General features: G+C 41.1%; 1 protein-coding gene across 2 annotated transcripts in view; it reads left to right on the forward strand.

Moving 5' to 3' along the window:
* DOCK8 (dedicator of cytokinesis 8) overlaps positions 1–24,807 on the forward strand; it is an 88,835-nt gene that overhangs the window by 47,088 nt on the left and 16,940 nt on the right. For both annotated transcript variants that reach the window (XM_044446107.1, XM_044446108.1), the window contains 15 exons: positions 477–572; positions 1,480–1,629; positions 3,312–3,425; positions 5,449–5,604; positions 9,423–9,562; positions 10,906–11,075; positions 12,090–12,238; positions 13,011–13,193; positions 13,487–13,622; positions 15,573–15,660; positions 19,742–19,838; positions 21,230–21,364; positions 22,436–22,588; positions 23,992–24,150; positions 24,612–24,712. In XM_044446107.1, coding sequence (XP_044302042.1) covers positions 477–572; positions 1,480–1,629; positions 3,312–3,425; positions 5,449–5,604; positions 9,423–9,562; positions 10,906–11,075; positions 12,090–12,238; positions 13,011–13,193; positions 13,487–13,622; positions 15,573–15,660; positions 19,742–19,838; positions 21,230–21,364; positions 22,436–22,588; positions 23,992–24,150; positions 24,612–24,712 — 2,027 coding nt within the window. The remainder of the gene's footprint in view (positions 1–476; positions 573–1,479; positions 1,630–3,311; positions 3,426–5,448; positions 5,605–9,422; positions 9,563–10,905; positions 11,076–12,089; positions 12,239–13,010; positions 13,194–13,486; positions 13,623–15,572; positions 15,661–19,741; positions 19,839–21,229; positions 21,365–22,435; positions 22,589–23,991; positions 24,151–24,611; positions 24,713–24,807) is intronic.

Consider the following 24,807-nt stretch of genomic DNA (forward strand, 5'->3'; position numbering starts at 1 on the left):
TAACTTAGGGAGCAAGTTGCATAGATCACAACACCTTGCAATCATCACTTCCTAGCATCTGCTGCCTGAAACAACTGCCTTACTTTGCCAAATGTTAGCACTGGGCTTGCTTTTACTGCAGTGCAACCATTTAGGTATTGCTCTTTATTTGTTTTATTTATTTATTAAAACATTTTTATGCCGCCCCATTCGCCGAAGCCTCGAGGCGGCTCACATTGCCATTGTAAAATGCACATTAAAGATATTTTTCTGTGTGCTGTTGTACCCCATTGTTCTCAAATTTGCTAGTGGAATTTGCCATGGAATTTGCTACTTCCTCTTGCTTCTACTGGTCCACCAGGTTTTCCTTGATGTTTCTCTGCTCTGTCTTTAAAAGGAAAAGCTATCTGGGATTTTCTCCTCTCAGAATTATGCTTTAAGGTCTAATGCTGAAAGCCAAACTATACTGACATTTTGTTTTCTAATCCCCTGTGTAGCATTTCCATGAAGAGTTAGCACTTCAGATGGTGGTCAGCACTGGCATGGTGAGAGAATCGGTCTTCAAGTATGTCTGGTTCTTCTTTGAATTGCTGGTAAGGTTTTACAACACCTTTTTCACTTTTTAGTCAAAGGGGACTTAGGCGTAATTTCTGACTCTAATGTTTTGATGAACCTTGTCTGCAGAAAGCCTTAATTCCAGCAATGTTCTCTATGGTGCATCACAGGAAAATGTAAATTATAGCAGTGACAACAGCTTAGTCAGGAAAGGCGTTGTGGTGATGGATTGGCTTCCATGGAACCAGGAGCATTTCTCTGATGGCAAAGTGGGGACCTTAAGACCCTGCTTAGATTTCAGCACATCAATAAACCTGTAATGATCTGAATGCCAATAGAAGGCCACAAGAAGGGAAGCTGACTCAGCTGAGCTTGATTGTTTGTCAGAGAACAGGATTTGCCCTGAAAGAAATATGTCCAGTTTAAATAGGTATGTTTGAAACAACTTTCTGTTTGGGGTTCCCCGTGCCAAAATCACATGTAAACCAGATCACCATTGACTATGTGCACAACAGAATATCAAGATTCTCTAGTCCAGGTCTTTGCCATTCTGGTGTGCTAATGTTTTATACAGAGGTAGCACCATAAGCATAGCTCAGATTAAATGTGGCTGGCTGAAACCTTACTCTATTAAGTTGCTGTTTTGTTTTTAACACACCAAACACATCTTATTTAGATCAACCCAGAGCAATTGTGTATTATTATATTGTTTGCATGATTTATGGAACTTAAGCTCAACTTCAAAGCTGGAAATATGTATTTGTTGAACTTTGCACATTTGGTTTTAGCTGCAGGAATTTTTGTCTTGGGATTCACGGAATGCATAGAAAAAGTCAGAGGAAATGGATTCCTGGGATGCCCCCAAATATATCAATTATTTCCATTCTTATCTTGGGACTTGATTTATATTACTCCTGCTTAATACAAGTGCTTATTCTTTTGAAGGTCAAGAGTATGGCTCAGCATGTACATAATATGAACAAACAGGATGCGTCTCGTAGAACTCGGTTTTCCAATCGCTTCAAAGATGACATCACCACTATAGTCAATGTTATCACCTCAGAAATTGCAGCACTTTTAGGCAAACCACAGAAGGTAATTTCCCAGTTCAGAGTAAAATGCCACTAACCCATTGTACTATGGAATGGTTTTATTCAAAATTAACTTTCCCCAATACTGGGCAGTTCTTGAAAGTCTAGATTATTGCTCCATCACTATATATGAGTAGCAAGTTTAAGAACTTGTTTGAGAACTTGCCAGAGGAGCAGCCAGATACTTCTTGGGAAGCTCACAAGCAAGACATGACAGGCAGGCCCACAGGCAGCCTAAAAGTCTGTGGGGGGTGGAATATGGAGGGCAGTTTGTCTAATTTGTAGGCCTTTTAAAGACACAATTATAAACTGTTACATGTTTGCAAAAAAAAGTTAGGGGGAGACAGAGGAACGTAAGGGGGACAGTCCCCACCCTGGCTGCAGGCCCAGTGAGGGCAGTAGACCCCTTCCACTGGTGTTCCCCAGTGGCATACGAACTAGCAGCCATCCCTCACCTTGTTTATTTACATATTTGTTAAATTTACATATTGCAGCAGTTGCTGACCTTGGAGCAGTTTGCAGTGATTTAAAAGTAAACACCAAACAAAATAAAATAACAACTAACTTTATCCACACTGCATATAAGACAGTGATTCTAAACTGAGGTGAAAATTAAATGCTCATTTGGTGTATTCCTAGGGATGTTTTCAGGCTGGTTCAAACTATTTTTAGTGCACTTTGAATGTGACATCACCAGACTCTTCTGTTCTAATTACCTCATACCATGAACAGTCCAATGAGAATGTTTTAAAATATTCATTATTTATCTAGCTATACATACAAGACAGTGGTCGGTTGTTCCAAAAGCCCTGATGAAATGTTAAAATGCATTTAGGTTTAGATGCTTATGAGTCCGTTTTGTGTACTGCTTCGAGTGGTAGGCTTGGAAGATCCAAATTCTAGTCCCCATTCAGCCATGCTGCTGGGTGGCTTTGATCCAGTCATTGGCTCTCGACCTAATCTATCTCATAGGGTTGTTGTGAGGATAAAATGGAAAGGAATTCCTGTTGCATGGATCCCTTGCAACAGGAAAAGGCAGGATATAAATATAATACGTTTTGCAGGTGGTGTCTGTAGCTGTGCATTGATGGATTGATGCATAAGCATAACAATCCAACAATGGATTGATGTATAAGCATAACATGTATCTCCATGGTTTGAGGATCTGCATCTGCTGGTTACATTAGAGGAACCTTCCCCAAACTCATGCCCTCCAGATATGTTGGATGAAAACTCCTAGCACCAGCCAGCCAGCCACACTGGCTGGGGATGCTGGACACTGTGGTTCTGCAGGCTACCAAGTTGAGGTAGACTGTTCTAGATCAAGCTAGTGTTAAAAGGCACACAATTGGGCTGGGGCAGTTTTTAGAAAAAGTAATCCATTGGTAACCCTCATTGTGTCCACCAGCCGCAGTCCTTTCTTCCTTGGATCATATAGTTGTTGGATCTAAAGGGGCCTGGTCAGTCTTACCTGGCTGAGCTGTAGAGTTGCTTCATTTTGTCACTGGCATTGCTCAGTTCCTAACATGCCCAGCTGGAGCTTCTTGGTCAACAAAGTAGTAGAGCAAGCAAGAAAGGGCCATGAGAACCACAATTGGCAGGCAGGTTGGGTCATGTATTATCCTGGCATATGCATCTAATTTCATATGTAAAAGCAAAGCTCATTTTGTTTGTTTTATTTTAAAGGAAAGTGAACAAGCTGAAAATATCAATATTAGCCTGGCTTTTTTCCTGTATGATCTACTTTCACTAATGGATCGTGGATTTGTATTCAACCTTATAAAACACTACTGCAATCAGGTAGGCTTCACTTAAAATAAAAATAAATGAACAATTAATTTCCACCATGTTTAGTTTGTCACATAGTCCTACCAAAATGTGCATTGAATGCAGACTTAGTTTCAATTCACTTCTTTGTATGCTGAGTGTTTGCCTTCTTTTATAGTTGGTGGAAAAAAGCAGAGTCAAAGGAGACAAATGTGATCAGTAGAAACAGATTACCTACTCCTTCAATCCAGTAGCTTCTCAGAATGGGTGGGATTATTATACTATAGCATATTCATTAGGTAATTTCCTAAGGATGCATCCTGTGCCTGTTTAGACCAAAATAGTCCCAAAATTCCAACATTTCCCAGCTAGCATGGCTGACTGAGGAATACTGAGAGCTGTGGGGCTCTTTTCAGTCTAAATATGCATAGAATTGCACCCTATCCCATTCTAAGTTGCCTTGTCTACTAGCTATGTAAAGCAGAATAAAATAGCTCACTCAAAAGCATCACAGTGTTCCTACATATGGAAAACTAACTTGCCAGAGAAATGTTAGGCTTTCTAAACTTGAAGCCATATGGAGGGAGAAAATGAAGAGGTATGTCTGAAGAAGCACAGAGGTGCTTTATGAAGTGCTACAGGCCAAGGGGACTGTGCAATGACATGACTTTGCTGAATGTCTGGTAGGGTCATCGTTGGGAACTGAACCCATTTTTTGTTACTTCTAGACTAGACCGTTATTGTTTTTAAAAGAAAGACAACTTCTCCAAACATTTCTCCATAGAGTCCTTGGGCAGCTGTGCAGGTTTTGAAATTGAATTTGTGTCTTTAGGGTTTGTACCAAAAGCTGGTGTGGAAGACATTTTTGGTGGATGTCTTTGTGTCTTCTGGAATAGATGTCGACAAGAGTAATATTTGGCCTATGTAAAATTGAAAGTTGAACTGTATGGGTCATCTTGTTCTAATTATGTGCCAATTCCTTTATATACTGTTCTAATCTTCCCCGATCTGATACTTCCAAGGTGCTACAATTCCCATCAAATCCAGCTAGCCTGGCCAATAGCCATAATGATGAGGAAGATGGAAGCGGTAGTCCAGCACATGTGGAGGGGATGCTGGGGAAAGCAGCTCTACTATTTAGTGGCTCAGCTGAACAGCAAATCAAGCAGAGTTGTTTTCTTGAATCTAAAACCATGAAGGAAAATGGCTGCCTTTTTCGCTCTTAACTGTAGCTGTGGACTTCCCATTTATTTATTTATTTATTTATTTATTTATTTATTTATTTATTTATTTATTTATTTATTTATTTATTTATTTATTTATTTATTAAAACATTTCTATGCCGCCCCTTGCTGAAACCTCGGGGCAGCTTACAACACAATAAAATACAATAAAATACAAAAATAACAATACAAAATTAATATAAAATAAATAACAATATAAAAGAAGTCACCCTGGCCAGATAAGTCGCCCTGGCCAGATAAGTGCCTATTCTTGCCTACTCAGGCTTTTCTTTTAGCTTAAACCTTTGGCTTTGGCCCACATCACAGGTTTAAATACCTACTAAAGAGAAGCTAAAGCTTCCTCATCTGTCTCCAGTATGCAAAAATCAAACTAATGGCAAACAGCTCACATTCTTGGTATACTGATAAAATGCAATTGTATGAAGGGAAGATGCTACCAGTTATTGATGTGTGCATACGTGTGTGCATATCACACACAATATTGGCATTTATCTGTTTATTTTGCCACAGAGAGCACTTGCTGGAATTATTTTTAATTTGACAAGCTAGGAAAATACAGCACGAAATTACTTTTCTGACAAATTTGCTGAAGCATTATATTAGTGGAAAGTCAGCTAAGTGAACAAAACAAAAACAAAGACTATCAGAGAGCATCTAATGGATGGAAACTTACAAGAGGCAAGAATTCACAGTACATGATGCTTCTTAGTTCTTATTAAACAACGTGATTCTATTTCTAGAGGCAAGATATTTTCCTCTATATACAGTTATTCACACTTGTCATGCTTTCTGTTTTAATGTGTTTTTTTTAGCTGTCTAATAAGCTGAATGCACTTCCAACGCTGATTTCTATGAGACTGGATTTTCTGCGAATTCTCTGCAGTCATGAACATTACCTCAATTTGAACCTCTTCTTTCTAACTTCAGGATCTGCTCCAGCATCTCCCTCTCCTTCTCTGTCATCCCAGGTAGAGCCCTACCCCCATCTTCCTCCTCCTCCTTTTTTTAAAAATAATTTAATTGAATTGTGCATGGGGAAAGAGTGGATTCAATGATTAAGAGGTGGTTGGCTAGTCATGTTACCTCCCACTGGTTACTACTTGACCATAGGTCTGGAGCAGAGCACATAGTTGACACGCAAAAGGTCCCAGGTTCATAATGTGTCATCTCAGGTAGAGTTGGAAAATTTCTGCTTGAGACCTTGGAGGGCTGCTGCCAGTCAGTGCTGACAGTACTGGGCTAGATGAACCAAGGTTCTGACTTGATATAAAGCCATTTCCTATGACATCCTAAGAAGACTGTAGTCTTGCCCCCACCCCAATGTGGAACATGCAAGATACGAATGAACTAGGCACCATAAAAGCATCCATATTGCTAAAGAAAGCATTGTTTGTTATAAAAGGCCTGGATTGGAATACATCATACCAGACAAAATATACAGAAGGTTCTCTGAGCTGCAATTATATTTAGTTGACATGTGCATGTTCAAGAGAGGCACCAAGCTGAGAATAGAAGATGGAGGATGATATATGCATAGATAATGTGACCAGAACCCTTCTATTCTGACAGAGGTACGGGCCAGATGGGATTTCTTCTCTATCTGCTGATAGAGAAGCAATCTGTGGAATAGAACTCTTTCCCTTGGCTAGAATACCCAAAGCATTTTAAGTAGGATAATACACAAAGGGCTTTGTTTTAGCTACAGCTGCTCCAAGGCAATGCCCTCTTTTTGAGCTAGTGAGAGCAAGTGTGGTCTAGTGGTTAGAGTGCTGGTCTGGGAACTTGGCAGATCCAGGTTCTACAAGTAGTCCCCACTGGACCATGGGTGACTTTGTGCCAGTCACTCACTCCCACCCCAACCTACCTCACAGGTTGTTGAGATCTAAAAGTTGCATTGAGTTGCCCACTAGTAGGAATAAGGCAGGATATAAATGAAATGCAATAGTAATATTTTCAAGGGCTTGCTTTTAGGGGGACAGCCTTTGGTTCAGAGTGGAGACTGCTTACCTCTAGATAATAGGAGCCAGAAAATGCAGGGTGCCACTAAATTAGGCGTGCACACACCTGTCCTGTGAGGCTGACCTAAAGCAAGCATATGGAGAAGAATGTGCTAATTTGTGGTATTCAAAGGCTGTTTTATACTGGATCCATCTAGAGCAGTGTTGTTAACACTGATCGGCAGCAAAGACTCTTCAGAGTTTCAGACAAGCATCTCTCTCAGACCTACCTGGAGCTGTCCAGGACTGAACCTAGGACTTTCTACATGCTAAGTGTCTGCTCCATCAGCCACAGCCCCTCTTGGGCTGCCAGTGAAATACTTAGACCACCACTGCTCCCAGTTTTGTCCTATATCACCACTCACCTAAAGCCAAGTAGTCTAGGGTTATATAGCCATGTGACTGAAGCTCCCAGTGGAGAACTAGATTTAATGGCAGATGGGATCTGCAGGTTGCTAGGGGCCAATGATTAGAAACGTAGAAACAGAGCGAGTCAGAAGGAGTTAGTCTGATCCCTGGCTCCAGCCCACTCCACTCATTACATGTCTACCATGTGCACGTCATGAGGAGGAGGGCAATTGTCTGTTCCCTGCACATGATTATTCTGGAAGCTGACTGGCCATTGTTAGAAGCAGGATGGTATGCAAGTTGAATGCTGGGTCTAGTCTAGCATCTGGACTCCTCCTCAGCTCTCAGTAAGAATCTGGTGTCTTTCCTACACCTGTGCAACTTAGGACCTTTTGCCATACCTATGGGGATTACTGGCGAAATGGCTCATCAGAATTAAAAGCAATGAATGTTTAATATCTGTTATTCTACCCTAACAGCACTGTCATGTAGGACAACCAACATAAGAGCGGCTTTAAAAAGCCCATTTAAGCTGCCTGACGTGAAAATGCCCTGTGATTATCACATTAGATTTGTATGGAAGAGAAGAAGACTGTCTAAGATGTTCTACTGCCCAAAGTCTAAAATCAATATGGAACTTTGTTGTTGTTGTTGACAGTTCACTGCCACTTAATGGAATCCTCCAAAATCTACATCACACTCTGCCTAGTGGTAAAACCAACCCTGAAAATGGCTAGTCATTAACAAGAGTTGTAAAAGTGGGATCTGTCGATGATAAACCATTGAACCTTAAATATATACAGACATTTGCAGAGGCTTTTCTTGATACTTACCTCTTGTTCACTACCTATAAAACAGCATGGGGCTTTTCTGAAATTGCTTGCTTAGTGCCAATTCTTGGCAGCAGGAAGTGAAAATGAGATTCCAACTTTAACAGAAAAACAACTTAGCATTTATTTTAGAGCACAGCCCAGCAGGATTGGAGCTGAGAAGGTAACAATTCAGGACAACTGTTCCTGCTAAGCAAGAACATCATCTCTTTTTACATTTAAGAATGACCCGAAAAGTAGAGGTCGGCTGTGCCTTTTGCTTCTCTTGCATGATGTAATACTGCAGCTGGCTACTGGTTGGAGCCCTTCTGCCAGCTTGTACATGGCTGCACTGTGGTTGAAGCTACCTCCTGCTTTGTGCAGTGTTGGCTGTTGTGGATTGCAGTAATCCATTGCTCACTGGCACAGCACCTGATTTGGATCTCTCCAGGACTCAACTCATAGATTTTGAATACTGTCAAATATGAAACTTTCCTAATGAGAAGAGTACTTTTGAACACATGCCAGGCACTTTTCCTTATTGCTGAATAAACACAACTGCCTCCAGCATCAGAAATTAATGTAGGCTTCTGCAGTCTTTGCTTCCTTTTTTTTTAAACAACCATACACATCTATGGCTTGCTTTCCCCTCAGATTAATTCACTTTTATTCCAAATATTTTCTTTAGAGTTTGCCACTCCACCACAATGGTTTAGGCTTAAGTCAGTTTAACCATTATTGAATCATATGGGGCCCAAATAATTGCTAACATTCAAATTCAGTGTATCAGATTCACATGTAGACAGCACAACATATACCAATTATAGGCAGCTTCAGAGATAGCAAGTAGAATTTCACCAATCAATTCATATTGGTGTAGGGCAGGAGAGATGTACCTGAGGGCTAAATTCATTTCCAGGTATAGACAGGCCATGCCAAACACTAGGCTTTAGGTCTCCTGAGAAGCGGATCTAGTCGATAAGGAGATGACCCATTGGGGGACACCTACCCTGAGAGAATAGAATTGTGACAAAGGACCACAGCCTCCTGCATAAACCTCATGGTGTAAGAGCCTTCCTTTTGTTCCCATATCCACACTTATGATGCAAACATAAACACGGTGAAGGCATCTAGAGATGTAATGACAAGGTTGCATATCACAACAAGCAACTGCTTGCTCGCTCGCTCGCTCGCTCGCTCGCTCGCTCGCTCGCTCTCGCTCTCGCTCTCGCTCTCGCTCTCGCTCTCGCTCTCGCTCTCGCTCTCGCTCTCGCTCTCGCTCTCTCTCTCTCTCTCGCTCTCTCTCTCTCTCTCTCTCTCTCTCTCTCTCTCTCTCTCTCTCTCTCTTAGCCAAAGCTTGACAGGCAAGCCTGCTCAATGAGTACCATATCAAGGTAAAATAAAATGAAATGAGGCTGGTGGTAGTGATAACAATATAGATTAAACTGCCTTTGTAGAACTGCTTCCATATCAAGGGAATTGTGTGTCAATATTGTTTTCGGAAAAGATTCAAGCATGGTATAAAGTGTAAAATTTTCAGCAATCATAATGCCTCATAAAAGCACTACATTTGTTTTTTATTTTACCATGAACACGATTTTCCTCCTCTCCTTGTTTATACTTTTCCTGCAGAATTCAAGTTCTTGCTCAAGTTTCCAGGATCAAAAACTTGCTAGCATGTTTGACCTGACAGCAGATTATCGGCAGCAGCACTTCCTAACTGGGCTCCTCTTCACTGAACTGGCAGCTGCTCTGGACACAGAGACAGAAGGGTAGGTTTCTGGTTGGTTGGTTGGTTTTATTCTGACATTGTGTGAGCATTAGCGTTGAATGCTGGAAGCTCCCAGGGGTAGGTAGCACAGCCACTTCTACATCACCTAAAAAAGAGGAGAAAAGAGAGTGTTGTTTATGTCTCTTAGTTTATATGTAAAACAGCAAATTTAGAAACAGTCATTCTAATTTGAATAGGAATACCTTATGTTTTTCCTTAGTGGGAAAACTGTGACTAAGTGATTGCTGTACCTGCTCAGTCAGCTGTCCAGAAGCCAAGTGCTGATGGGGAACTTCATAGCCCTGCTGGCTTCCCTTCCTGAAAGTGCCTTATCTTTAACTTGGGCTGTCCTTCAGATAGGGAACTGTCTTCTGTGAAGTAGGACACCTGGCCATCCTTATGTTAGCATCCTGAAATATTCCCAGTGCTTGATTCTTCCTCCTCCCCTTCTCTGGATCAATGCTGCTGGGCATCACAGCTGAGTTCAGACTAAGGGGTACTCTCTCACACAGGCTCCCTTAGCAGTCTAAGCCAGAACTGAATACACAGCAATTCTGCAGACCTGGCCAGAGACTTTCTGCAACTTACCAGACAGAGCAACTAAGGTTAGGAATGTAGGAAATTGCCTTATCCTGCCTTATAAGCTGCCCTGTACTTCCAGACATTGGTCCATTGCCATTGTTGATGCAGACTGGCAGCAAATCTTTAAGGAAGGACATTCACAAGCCCTTCCTGGAGATGCTGGGACTAAATTTTTGCATGCAAGGCACCTGCTGTACTGCTGAGTTCTGGCCCCTTCCCTAAAACTATCTTGCACCATCTATCTTTTTCTTGTACCTAGTCCATGCTTTCAGGACTAGACTCCAGTGCTGTAACCTGACGCTCCTGATTGAAGCCCTAGAACCCTCCAGCAGAGGGTTCCAATTTATCCACATACTGAGTCATGACCAGCATTCCCCAAGTAATGCTGAGGAAGTGCTAGGTCCTTGAAACTATGAGTTACAGCAAAAAGGTTATTAAAGTGTGCTTGTGCTGTATTTTCCTGGGCTATAAAAGTTCCAGTATGCACAATTTGGCTGGTAACGTAGTTTTCATTTTACTTTAATTCACATGTTTTATTTCAAGAGGAAAATAAAGTACAATCATACATGGACTGTGTTTGAACTCATTTCTTGACAGAACTTGGTTTGCTAAAAATATTGCCTCAGTGCACTTTCAAAGGCTTTCTTGCTTCTCAGAGAATGTCTCACACTGATTTGATCACCCGTAATTTTCCCTTGAAGTACATTTGAGCCATTGCAGGCAACCTCTGACTTACAATCTCTCCTTTGTTTGTACTGACAGAATAAGCAAAGTGCAGAGGAAAGCTGTCTGTGCTATCTGCAGCCTCTTGTGTTCACATGACTTGGACAAATTGTGCTTCAAACCAGAAGTGAAAGTGAAAGTTGCTGCCCTTTACCTGCCTCTTGTTGGGATAATTTTGGATGCGTTTCCTCAATTACATGATTTTACAGGCAAGATTTATTGTTGTCATACTGGTTGTTGTTTTCATCTGAAAGCGCCCAAATTTTTCTTGGCACAGTGCAAGATTAAAAAACAAGACAGTCTTTTCCTGCACAATTATATGGGCTAGATTGGTAGTTATGGCTAAACTCAAGGGTTACATTACAGCCTTCTCCATGGAAAGGAGGCAGATTTTTCAGTAGAGAGGTGCACCTGAAATCTTTAATTCCAGTTTGGAGGAAGTCGGGGGATACTGTGACAGCAGTGAGAATAGAAGAACATCTTCCTTTTTACCATCAAAAATGTAGTTAGCAGCCCCACTGAAGGTATTGCAGCAGCCAGAACAAAGAGCTCTATCTACTGAATACCATAAAAGTCTTGCTTTAGAGTCTCTAGATCATCCTTCTCCCAAATCTCACATTTGTGTGACTGCATGGAGGCCATGAAAAACTGACTGCTTAATTGTAACTAATGTTCTCAAGTAGTAATTTGTTAATTCTCTACATTCCTGCTGTAAGTTGGTATTGTATGTTGCTACTGTATAAAATGAGTTAGAAGAAGAAAGAGAAGAAATAGAGTCCACACTTTTGGACATTTGTACTAGATCTGGAAGCACTAACGCAGCCACCAAGTATGCCTGTGATCTGGTTCCAAAATGTTCTGAAGGTGTCCAGTACAGATGACAACCCAAAGACCTTCAGTTATACCTGAGCTGGTGAACCTCAGGACTGTGAGCCAACCTGGCCCTCCCAGGGACCTCTTGGCCACACATCTTTTACTCAACTGCCAGTTATTTTGTGGTTTTCCAGCTTCTGTGTTTTTTACATTCTAAAAAAATTGAAGTGCCTCTCCTAAGGCTTAGCTGCTAGCAGTAAAATTTTTAGGCTAAGATATGACATTATTTTTGACCCAACTCATTTTGCTTTTGACACTAAGAGCCTCTTGAGCATTGAATTTGACTCTCATGGTGAAAGAGGTTATCCTGTTCTAAGTTACAGATAAGCAACCTGTTATTTCCAATGCAGTTTCTGATGGTCGCAACGGGAAAGGCCGTGCTGGCTCTCCAGATGAAGAACAAGAGGCTGCAAACCAGATTAACCAGAATATTGCTCTAGCCATCGCTGGGAATCAATTTAATGCCTTACAGACCTCGGCTTCATCCTTGTCCACAATGGTAGGTATTTGTAATTATTTCTCTCTGTTATGTTGCTCTGTCTTGCTCAGTGATCAGATCTGCATGACTGCTTCAGCACTTAGTGACTTATGTATGACATGGCAGGATGCAGTACCTGTGGGCACCATTCTAATAATTCAAGCAATAACTGTGGCTTGTCATTTTGTTTGAAACCAGTAGGAGAGGGTTAAACAGTCCCCACATAACTCTAAAACAGCCCATGGGGTGTTTGATTGTGTAAATATGCTTACTCTAAGACAGCTTCTTCATCTTCCTCCTTATTCATATTTCATTACATTTATACTTACTTTCTTCCTCCTGCAAGTTGACTTTCAAAGTTCTCCTCCTCTCCGTTTTATTCTCATAACAACAACCCTGGCAGAGAGTCCATGAACTTCACAGTTCAGTGGGGACTAGAACTCAGAATTCCCAAGTTGCAATTCTGTTCTAATTTCTATCCCACCCTGGCTCTCTGTAAGTAGGGAGTTGGAGCCCTCTTGCTAGCATATGTATTCCTAAACAAGTGTCTTTGCTTTTTCACTGGCCTGAAAGGCTCTGGCCTACCACCTGAAAGGGAGATATTGCCAGCTCAAAAATCAAAATGACTTTAGCAGATTTGGCAGATGGAAATGATGTTTCAGAAATGAACCCTTCCAGCCAGCAGCTGCAATATTTCCATGGGTGTTCAATGATGTCATATCTAATGGGATTATTAAATATGCTTGCCCTTATTTTTGCTTCTATGTGAGTTTCTTATTATAACTCTTCCTAGACCTACAAGCAATACAGCATTTTAAGCCCTGAGACAACACGTCATCTTTTGATCTGTTTCCTTTGGATAATGAAAAATGCTGATCAGAATCTTATTAGGAAATGGATTGCAGATCTGCCGTCTATGCAGCTGAACAGAATTTTAGACCTCCTTTTCATCTGTGTTTCGTGCTTTGAGTACAAGGTAAAATACAATGCTATCCAATTTAGGCCAGTTCCAAATGTGATGGGCTGCAACTCTTATCATTCCCAGCCAATAGGATCATGTGATTGTGAATCCAATTCCTTGCACAGAAGTGCATTCCTTAGATATACACAGACCAGTTCCTCTGTTTATTTTTACAAAATGTTTGCTGAACTTTGCATGATGATCAATATAATACTTGGCTTTTAGATTTGTTAATAAGTGTAAACAAGCATGCTTATATTTCAGTATGGATTTGTACTATTTACCATTTTTTTCTCATATCTATACAGGGCAAACAAAGCTCAGACAAAGTCAGCACTCAAGTGCTTCAGAAGTCAAGAGATGTAAAAGCCAGACTTGAAGAGGCTTTACTAAGAGGAGAGGGTGCCAGGGGTGAAATGATGAGGCGTTGTAAGATGCCTGCAGGTATGCTGTGAGCGGAGCCGGCTGGAGCTGGGGGTTAGACTAGAGATCCCTTCTGACTTGCTCTATTTCTATGTTTCTATGTTCTTTTTCCTTTTAGCTCATGATTTATCAGTGAAACATTGTAGACTGTGATTAAAAATCACAGCTTCCAAAAGCAAGTGCTGGTGCAATACAATGGCCTGCTAGGCAAAGCCTAGGCAACCTTGGAAATGGGCTCTGAGGTTGTAACTGGCACTCCAATCTCAGGCAAGAGCGCCTTCCCTCTGCCCTTGTGGCCAGAACAGTTCTTTTTGTGCCAGTTGAGGCTCCGAGACCAAAAGACAAACCTTGGAGCCAGAGGTTTGTGGGATTCTGGGGTTGGATAGGAGGGGAAGAGTGAGCACCACAGTGCCATAGAACCTGGAGGCACTTCAGCTACTCCTCCTTAGGTGCTGGGCAAAATACTTATACTGCTAACTCTGGCTGCTTTAATTCTTGCTCCTCCCACCCTCCATTGGGTGCCCATAATCATATGAGTTTGGAAGGTTAGAGACAGCCACTTTGGATGCTGTTGGAAAACAGCCTTGAGAAACAAAATGTCTTGAATATTTGACACAGGAGTTAAACTCTTCTTGTAGTTAGCCAAAGAGCTTCGGAGTCATGCCAGATATTATTGTAAATGACTGCCAGGATTAGGACCAGAACAGCTATGAACATGATATTTAACATGTTATAGCAGCTAAGAATTATGTAGTTTTGGCTGTAATTCTTGCTGAAATTACCTGTAGTGGCATGGGAGTGGCATTCTGCTTGGTAACATCAGGGGTCTGAGGTCAGGCAGGATGACCCTACAATGTATTTCCTTTCCTCCCAGAGCCTGGAGCTTACCTCTTGTGAGAAAGAGCCACATTATGAGCTCTTATCATGTAACCAAACAATTGTATAATTTGAGTGGTACAGGAAGGAATCAGTGTGCCCCAAGTCCCATACTACCAAACATAACTTTAGAAATAGGGCCACTATCTTGGAGGGTGAGAAGGACAGGGATTAATACAAAATTCTAAAAAGAGAGTAGAGAATGGCTATCAAGCATCAACCCTGCTAGAAAACTACTTCATTTTTTCCTCATCCTTCCCCACCCCTTTTTCTTGTGTGTTGTATCTTTTTTATATTAAGCCAGTGGGTAGGGACCATTTTATTTTACTGCTTTTATGTTCCCAGTTTCAGGAACATTTCAGGCTGAGGAGCAAGATTAAACATACTTCAAATAAATTTAAGAATGAATGGTGCGACTGAGGTAGTTTAGAACAATGCTGGCCTCAGGAATTTTTGCAGTGAAAAATCAAAACAGCACACTTTCCCCGCTCTTTTTATTTAAGGATATTCAGTGAAGGAGGGCAGAAGTAAGGAAATACTGCCTTTCCTGCTATCCACAATTCTTATTGGTGTGTGGGCAGGGGCTGAAAAAGGCTTTGCAAACTAACAGAGCACCAAGACTTTTGAGGAGGAATTAGATGGAAAAGATGGAATAGGTTTGTTGAGGTAGAGGCTAAGGAAAGAGGCCAGGGGAGGACAGCAGCAAAAGAGCTTTCACAGAGCTGCAGGGATTTGACCCTTGTTCAGTTCCTTTGTGCTGGATGTGATTTGTATGAATGCATTTACAGCAATGGCATAGAGAAAGCCCTGGCCTCCGAGTGGCAAGTGTCCTCCAAACCTCATTCTGCTGCATGCATTGGGCCTGTCTTTTGCTTGACGATTGTCCTGGCTACCTGGTTTCATCTCCATCCATGCATGCCTTGTTCCTCCTAGGGATATGTTGTTCCCCTCTGTCCTGTTTCAGTGATTCCATATCAAATGTGCTGTTCTGCTCTGTGCATAAAGCGTTACTTTTTCCCTCACTGCCATCACAGTATCACTTGAGAAATGTTGATAGGAAAGTTTCAATGTGACTTCTGTATGTTGCCCTTGTAGGAAATGATAGGTTCTCAGGGTTGAATGAGAACCTACGATGGAGGAAAGAGCAGACACAGTGGCGGCAAGCAAACGAGAGGCTAGATAAGTAAGTAATTGAATGAATTTTTATCACCTTTACTGGAACTGCTTCTCTTAGGGGCCCTCTAGTTTCCCTCCCTGTATCAAGGCAGAAATCTCTGTCATTAAAGCATCCTGGGCAGATATACACATCTAATTTATAGAAACTGCTATAATCTGGTTCCTAAACCCTTTTATTCATTATCCTTCTCACATTAGTGGCAGAGTTTTCATTCTTTTAGGAAGGTGAGCTTCAAATCCCTGCAAATTCTTTTTCAATGAAGTATGCAATGAAAATATAAAGCATTTTTTCACTCACTAAAATATTATCTGTGCCCTTGTTTTCTTATCTGGAGTTCCATGAGCGCCAAGAAAAACGGAATGGAACCAAGTGGCAAGGTCTCTCCACATGGTCAGGACTAGCTTGGAAGGAACTGGAGGAAGGAAGGAACTGAACTTCTACAAAACTGTGGGGTTAGAGTTCAGGGCCTCAGAACCAAGGGGCTCTGTGGTTGATCACCCAGAGAACAGCAGGTGATGGGGACTACAGCAAACAGGTCCACATCAGCACCCAGCCAGACATAGGCTTGGCAGGGCCTACCCCACAGGGACGATTTTGTTAAAGCATCCTTACTCCTCCTTTTCCTTCTCCTGCGCCTTCAAAAAGAAGCATGCTATAGTTGGGAACAGTTGAGCCAGGCATGTACATGGTTACAGATACTGACCTTATTATTTCTTCGAATATATTTTTTCCTTGCCTGCAACAAAAAGATGTTTCTTCCCAATTAAATACAGCATGCATCAGGCAGCAGAAGCAAAGTCCATTTTTGTCCTCTAGGAACAAGAATTTTAGTGAGTTGAAAATGAGAAACTGGGATTCTCGGAGAATTTCTTTTTGCTTGTTTGTGCCTCTGGTGTAGCAAGAATGTAAAAGGAATTGTAAAACAAGGAATTGTGTTGGGAGGGGAGAGAGGTGAAATCTTAGTTGTATGTATCACGAGTGAACTACTATGCAAGGCTGTCTGAACTCCCCAGATCCACCACCAATGAGTCTATTAAGTCCAGGTTCTAAAATGATCACGTTGACCATAGAATAAAAGTAGAGGGGCATCAGAGAGACGGTTGGAGCTAGTGCATTGCAGTTGCCACGTGGCGGTGGCCTTGAATTGTTCTTCCTTGGATTCAGTGGCTCATCATGCAGAAAAGGCAATGCAGGCCACTCCACTCATTCTCAGGACTAGTTCTCTCAGGAATTCGTTTAGTTTATGATTGGTCAGAATGGCATTGAGTTGTGGCTGCATGATGCTATCAACTCAAGCATCAGCTCACAGTTAATGTAACCTGGGTGTTTCCATGCATACATAAACATTACAGCAGAGAATTTCACAGAGTAAGGCAAACATATATGCTCATAAATGTATGTTGCAACAAAAGCTGCACTAATATATGAGCTCCCCTGTGTGTGTCCACGAAGAGACTTCTTAGTAAGTTTGTCTCCGATCATACCTCAAGGCCTGATTGATTGATTGATTGATCTTTTGCTGATAAGAAATACATCTTGTATTAATTGCCCAGAGCTGGATTAGTTGTTAACATTGCATTTGTAGAAGTGGATTATCGTATTTTTAAAAAGATGCTAACCCTTGAGCTTATTGGATTGGTGATATTGAAATTATTCTTTTCAGAAGTAAAAAATCCTGATAGAAATCTGAGTGTGCTTCTCACTGGTTTTGTAATTTCTATACTGCACACATCATTTAGTGGGAAGCTGTTACAGAAGCAGTTTGTCTGCACTTAGCAAGACTCTCCCAGTCTTCTTCATGCCCTATCTCATAAAACTGAGATTGAAAGCACATGAAGGATATAATGATGTTTCCTTCAAACACATGGGTTTTTGTGGATGAAAATATTCTAGCAATTGCTTAAACAACGACTTGAAAGGATAAGTTGTGGTGAATCAAGTTGTGAATCAGTGTGTGCATGTGAGTGTGAATGAAGTGTGTTAGTGTGAAATATGTATTACTAGCTGAGATGGATTTGCAAGCAAATATGCAGAACAACAGGATACAGCTTGTGGTTTTGCATGTATTCATTTGAGGAACACTAAGGTGAGGTTAAAGCCCTCTCATATAGTGATTCTTGCTGAGATTAAGTGAGGGGACACATTTGGAACTGGTCATGTGAATAGATCCAGTGCCTGACCCAGCACCTTCAGTGAAACTGTTGCGATGATGACGATACTTTCTGTGAGTTAATGCAAGGAATATAGATGGCCACACATCAGTAGAAAATGACCTTCAGTGAAATTCTTAGTGTATCCAGTCACTCTAATATTTTCTTCTAATGTGTTCAGTCAGTAGCTCATGAACAAATTTAGCTGATACCCCAAACTTACTTATCCCATGCAACTGATACAGCTAGAATTTCCTCTTATTGTCTGTCTGTCCATTTCATTTAAAAATATTGTAATGGAAGCAAGGAGAGAAAAAACTGAAGTAGGAATGAAACTCTCCCTTCATTCAGCTATTGTGCAAAACCATGGCTTATGCTAAATGCAGAGCCCAAACCATGGTCATGTGCCGTATATAGGCCATGTGTAGACCTAACATGTGCTAACATGGTTAAGGTCGCCATCATATACACAGTTACCTGGAATAGTTTCAATTGAAATTGGTACTGAGCAATGCTCTGTGCACTGTTTTCCTGGCACAATTTAAAGTGCTAGCAATAACTTATAAAGCCTAAATAGTCTGGGGCCAGAAGTCTTCTCACATATGAATCTGCCTATCTTTTAGGAGTACCATCAGAGGCCTTGTCCCTTTCTCTTCAGAGCCATGGATGGTTTGGACATGGGGCAGGACTCCTCTGTGGAATCCCTTTTCTCCAGTGGTTCCCTCTATCTATCTATCTATCTATCTATCTATCTATCTATCTATCTAAAACATTTCTATGCCACCCCCATCGCAACAAAGCCTCGGGGCGGCTCACAACATACATAAAATACAATCAATAATATAAAAGCTTATTTTTCTAGTCTTTATGTGGATGTAGTCAGAATGTTCTTATTTCATTATGCTTTTGGACTGGTTTAACATTTGCATACTTCTGTTATGACTGATACATGACTGCTCAGTGCACTTTCAGTTCTTTTATATCCCATTGTTATATTACTGTGATTTTTATGATACATGCTTTTGAGCTGTATTGTAAGTCATCCTGAGAGACTCTTATAGCCAAAAGGTGGGATGTAAAGCTAAACAAGCAAACATATAGAGGATCGCACTGTTAGGAATTCTGATATTTATCATATTTTATTATTTCATGATATTTATCATGTTTCTCCCCATTCCCTCTCTACTCCATTTGCACAGTATTTCCATGCCTATGGAAGAAGTAGCTCTGTAGATGGAGCATCAGGTTTAGGCATCATGCCAAATGATCGCTTTCATGGATTCTGCTTTGTAGAACGTGGCTTGTCAGTTCCAACATTGCATAAAATCATCATTAAATGAGCTATCTACAGATCAGTATAATTTCTGAACTGAGTCAAAGAAAAAAGAAGATGGAGAATGTGTGGCTGCTTGTAACCCTCTGAAGTGAAAGGATTGCAGCATCCTGTTGAGGGCTGAAGAAGCACAGAAATGTGGGTTCCTTCCATACTTCCCTCATGCTGCAAAAGGCACAGGTGGCTGATACTGGCCTTCTGTGTCTTTTGGCCCTCCTCAGGAGGAAGAGAGGCTGAGCCCGCCTCTTCTCTGCCACCTGACCACTGCATGTCACCTCTGAAGTCACCATCTCAGAACAACAGCCAGCATGGAAAGAACCATACCACTCCCAGAGTGGAGGGGAGGTACTACATAATCAGTGTCCCAGTTCTGATCTCAGAATTTATTTCCAAGGTTGGAGCTGGGGCTTTGACTTATCCCTATGGCTGTCTAGACAATAAATAAAAAATAATGTTATTCCTGATAATAAACAGAAAGTTGGTCCCATGTTGCAGTTTTAGGACAAATGCTAGGTCCCATTTCTGAAAACTACTGTTCTAGTGTAAGAAATAGTTCATTCAGCAATTCTTGAGTCTTTGGTAACATGATTTGTAACTCTTACAGAACAAAGGCTGAGATTGATCAAGAAGCTCTAATTAGTGGCAATCTGGCTACAGAAGCTAATCTGATCATTCTAGATATGCTAGAGAACATCATTCAGGTGAGAAACTGCAAAACTGGTTATGCATGAAGAGTGAGGAAACACTGGGACACTCTGTTCCTGTGGTTTTGTTGCATTGTGCAATATTTACATTGTTAGGGTTCTACAGACTTTTTAGGAATGAGTGTCAATTATTTTCCAAATGTTGAAGTGAAAGGGTAAAGTGTATGTTTGTGGTGCAGTTATCAGCACCCAAGTCTCTTAAAGAATAAAATTCTGTGAGGTATTTTTTGTGAATCCCAAAGTATTGTATTAGTACAAATCTAATTTAGTTTGCTTGAATGTCTGGCTGTCACGGGTCCTCATCCTTGAAATCCTGATGGTCCCTGCTTTAACTAAATGTTACTGCTTTCAATATGGCTTTGTGAAGTGCTAAGTGCAGTAGAAATGAATAAACTGAAATGACTTATTGCTCAGCTCTTGTGATTTTGTGGTGAGCACTGAGATATATAACAGAATTCTCACTAGCATCACAAAACTGCAGTTCCCACTAGTTGTAGCAAGCTGTGTCAAGCTTGAAAATGGTTATAGCTTATCATGTTCATGAACTTCCAACTATTGTTCTCAGTAGTGAAAGTGAGTGTGAGAATATTTGCACATGTGGGATACTACCCCATTTTTATCTAACAATAAGCTAGGATTCCTTTTTGTTGTTTGTTAATTTCTGTGCTGTCCAATAACCAAAGCTGTGTTGCCCACTTGTGCCTGCTTCCTGAGCCCTTTCACTGCAAGCTGTTCTGTGTTACTTGCAAGCAGAGAACTCTGGCCTGTGTCTTACTTGACGAAGCAGAAGTCATGGTTTCTTGTCATTCTATAACTCTGGCTTGTAAGGGGAGAGGCAAGCCAGCGTTCCACATTCATATGTAGGCAAAACTGATAGAAGAACCATGTTTAGCTGCTCCTACTTGCTTTGGATAATGCTTATGCGCATGCTGCTTCTAACTGATAAGCCAGCAATTTCCCAGTGCTTAGGATTGCACTGGTAATTGAATAAGTTTAGTCAATTTTAAAGATGTATATGCTGGTTTTGTAATTTTTGTATTAGTTTTGTGCAGTATACCACTCTGAAATCTGATATGGCATATAGCAGTAAAAATATTTTAAATATTTAAATTGGTGTAAACATAGCAGAGGGTTGTCAGTTATGTTATCCCCCACAATGTTTTCAGCTACATTCTCTGTATCAGTTGCAAGAACAGCAAATGTACTAACTGGAAACACCCTTACTCTACCCAGTGGTAGGGCTGGCCCTGCCTCTTATTCTGATAAGTACCAAAATGATTTCCCTATTTGATAAGTAAGGTTCTGCTATTGTATCAAGGCTGGCACTAATTTCTGTTGTTTGAAGTCACCCTGAAAGATCTTAAGAGCCCTCTTCTTCTCTGACTTAGCCAACCACAGCTATGGACTGCAGAGAGCACATTTTGGGAAGTGTGTTGAAGGTCCTGGTAAATTCTTTGACCTGTGATCAGAGCACAAGCTACCTGACTCATTGCTTTGCTACTATCCGGGCACTCATAGTCAAGGTAAACATTTGATCTACTTGTGTTTGTAAGTTCTTTGTTAGGATCTATTGGAGCACCAGCCCATTCCCCTACTCACAGAACTTAGCACTGCCATCTATGTGTAGTGGTCCTCAAAACAGTATTTTGTAGGAAATGGTTCATGTGATAGTTGATGGAAATGCCAGTTTCCAGAGGTTCACAACATTGCTGAAAAGCCTTCCATTTCCTCTTTATTCCTCCAGGCAATAAGACCATTTGCAGATATGTATTTTACAAGTGAAATAAGTCATGCAAAGGAAGGGTAATAAAAATATGGTTATTTGCATAGTTCATCTGAAGAATTTGGGGTGGTATAGATTGGACGCAGTTGGGACACTCTTTATCAATAGATTCTTGTTGCAGAGGGGTGGAGGAAGAGAGATCTGCCTGTTAGGCCTCGTTGCTTTTTCTAGTGCAGATTTCTGGATGTAATCTTGGTGTAAACATGTTGACAATGGGTTGGTACAATTCTGACTAGTTTCTGGAAGAAAGAGTGAGTTAAAATAAATAGGGGAGGATTTAGAAGGCAAGCAAAAAACTTCTGGTGCACTCATTTCAGAATTCTCTAGGCTACAGAAGGTGGAGTAGAGTCAACTTTCAATACCTCCCTGTGTCACTTGAGATGCTTCCAAATGGGGCTTTTATCATGCTAGTTCCTTGTCTCACACAGGAAACTTTACAGAGTGTTTAGTTGTTGGTTTACTTCACTCATAATCCCCCTATCGCTTCTTCCATCCTTTCCTTTACCTTGGAAAATCAGTTAAGGAGGGAAAAATGGATTAACTTCAAGAGACCATCTGTGTGGTTGCACTAGGCTGGAAGCACCCTGGACAGTCTAGTATTCTTATGTTAGATATAACAGGTGCTTCCAGGTACATTTTTATTGTATAATCACCCTGCCTCCTTCATAGAATTTTATGTGGGGTCAAGACTCCAAAGTTATGACTTCCCACAACACAGTTTTCCTTACTACAAAATACTGGTTAAGGAAGGTGAGATGGAAAAGCTTCCAGAAGCATCCAGTGTCACAGTTTTTTCTTTCTGTTCCTTTAGTTTGGGGATTTCCTGTTTGAAGAAGAAGTGGAGCAGTGTGCTGATCTCTGCCAGAGAGTCCTGCAACACTGCAGCAGCAGCATGGAGGCCACTCGGATTCAAGCCTGTGCCACCCTGTACCTTCTCATGAGATACAGCTTCAGCTCCGCCAGTGTAAGACAGTAGAGATTACATTGAATGCTATTCACAGCCTGGATTGCAAAGTCTGTGTCTGCACTTACCTTGCTTTGCTGGAGAATAATTATACAACTGTGGCTCTTCATGGTCTTCTGTGTGCCTGATGCAATTAGTTTGTGTTTACAATCATTTTTCCTTCTAGCTAGAAATGGTCTTCTCTTTTGTCTTACGGAGTTCCATATATAATAAGGATACATTGGTCAGCATTTTTCTTGCTCTGGATGTACAGAAATTTTAAATCTGAATCCCAGAAGATCCCAGTACATAGACCAATACATTGCAGAAGTTATTTAATTTTAAATTTATAATTGGCATAAGAAGCAGAGGGGGCAGTAATAACCTAATTTGAGGTTTGAGAGATAAATGTTGTAATCTCATTTTAATTTTTTATGACCACTAATATATCTTGCTGTTCCTTTGGGAAGGTCTGAATCAGTTTGAGAGTGATTCAGTGGCTTCTAGAGGAGGAGCACCGTAGGATCATTTGGTGTGTGAGGTTGGGGACACCGTCCAGCCTTGAAGTTTGGGATTGGATCTCTGATCCTCTTCCCCTGCTCCTTCACAGCTTGCTAAGATAAAACCACACTGGCTGCTCTCTGCAATCAGAAGAGCAACCTTGGAGAGGGTTAAAGTAGGCAGAGAGGGGAGGAGACAGGAGCAGCAAGGATATGCCCATGGAACCAATTGCCAAGTGAGGTTGTGGGCTCTCCCACACTAGAGGCATTCAAGGTGAAGCTGTGGACAGTCACCTGAGTAGGATGGTATGAGCTGGCATCCTGTCCAGCAAGGGGTTGGACCTGATGGCCTTCTTGGCACCTTCTGACACTACTGTTCTATGGAGCTATGAATCCTGCTGGTGTCTCAACCTCCTCCCCTCCCTCTCCAAAGTGTCCTTCATTGCTGGATGGCTGAAAAAGGATGTCTAACAAACATGCAAAGTGGGAGGAGTAGGGAGGTGAGGATTACCTGTGTTGCTCCTCCTGTGCTGTATAAGATACCCATAATCTGAGCTTGGAGGCACCTTGAATGGACTGGGCCCCAAATGAGCCTCTGAATCCCTATGAAACTGGAAGAGCTGTGATATTACACACACACACACACACACACGAGTGGGGGGCGGGGGAGGAACCAAAAATAATTTCAGTAAAGTCCAATTCTACCCATGCTTTTTGGGAAGGAAAACCTACTGATTTTAATGGGACCCACTTCCAAATAAAGGCACACAAGATTGTTGCTGTACTGTAGTAATTCAAATTCTAGCTAAGCTAGTTGGAAAAATATGAGAGGTTTAAGTCCTTGAGAACCGAAGCAAACTGCTAGTAGAAAATTTGTATATTACTTGCATAAACTGATACTCATTTTTTCTATTTTATAAAAAGAACTTTGCACGAGTGAAAATGCAAGTGACAATGTCACTAGCTTCTCTGGTTGGTAAAGCATCAGATTTTAATGAGGAATATCTCAGAAAGTCTTTACGTAGCATTTTGGCATATGCAGAGGGAGACGTAGACATGCATGCAACTCCATTCCCAGCACAGGTAAGGCGTTTTTCTATCCCTAATATTTTTTTATTCATTCACATATTGTATATGTGAAAGGGGCACTAAAAGCATCTGGCCTAAGTACCATCTCCCCAAAAGGTGTAAGCACAACAGAATACAAGTGTGTGGTATGGTTCACCTTTCCAGAATGTACTTTATTATATATGTTTTGCATTTATATTCCACTTTCCTTCCATCATGGAACTCAGGGTGGATACATGCAGTGCCCAGGCCCAGACCCAGACCTGCTTAGCATGAGCAAAGCGGTTGCCTCATTTGCCTATAGACCATTCTCCAAGTGTTAAAATCCAGCTTTGCTTCATTTGACATACTGACTCATCCAGCTCTAGAACCTTAAAGATCTTCCTGCAGTGTTTGTTTTCTTTTATTCATCAGTGCTTTGTTCATTGAAATGTGTGTGAGAACACCTATGCTAGATTATTTATCTTTTTGTTCAGGTAGAAGAGCTATCGCGCAATCTTAACAGCATTTTGTCAGACACAGTGAAAATGCGAGAATTCCAGGAAGACCCAGAGATGCTTATGGATCTTATGTACAGGTTGAAAACACCAGTATTTCTCTTGAACTATTTACAGTGAATTGACCCTTAAAGTTTAAATTTTTTGTACAAAAATTGTTTTCTGTCTGATTAAC

Source organism: Varanus komodoensis, unplaced genomic scaffold, assembly GCF_004798865.1.
Source record: "Varanus komodoensis strain SLA01 unplaced genomic scaffold, ASM479886v1 scaffold5, whole genome shotgun sequence".
Lineage (NCBI taxonomy): Eukaryota > Metazoa > Chordata > Lepidosauria > Squamata > Varanidae > Varanus > Varanus komodoensis.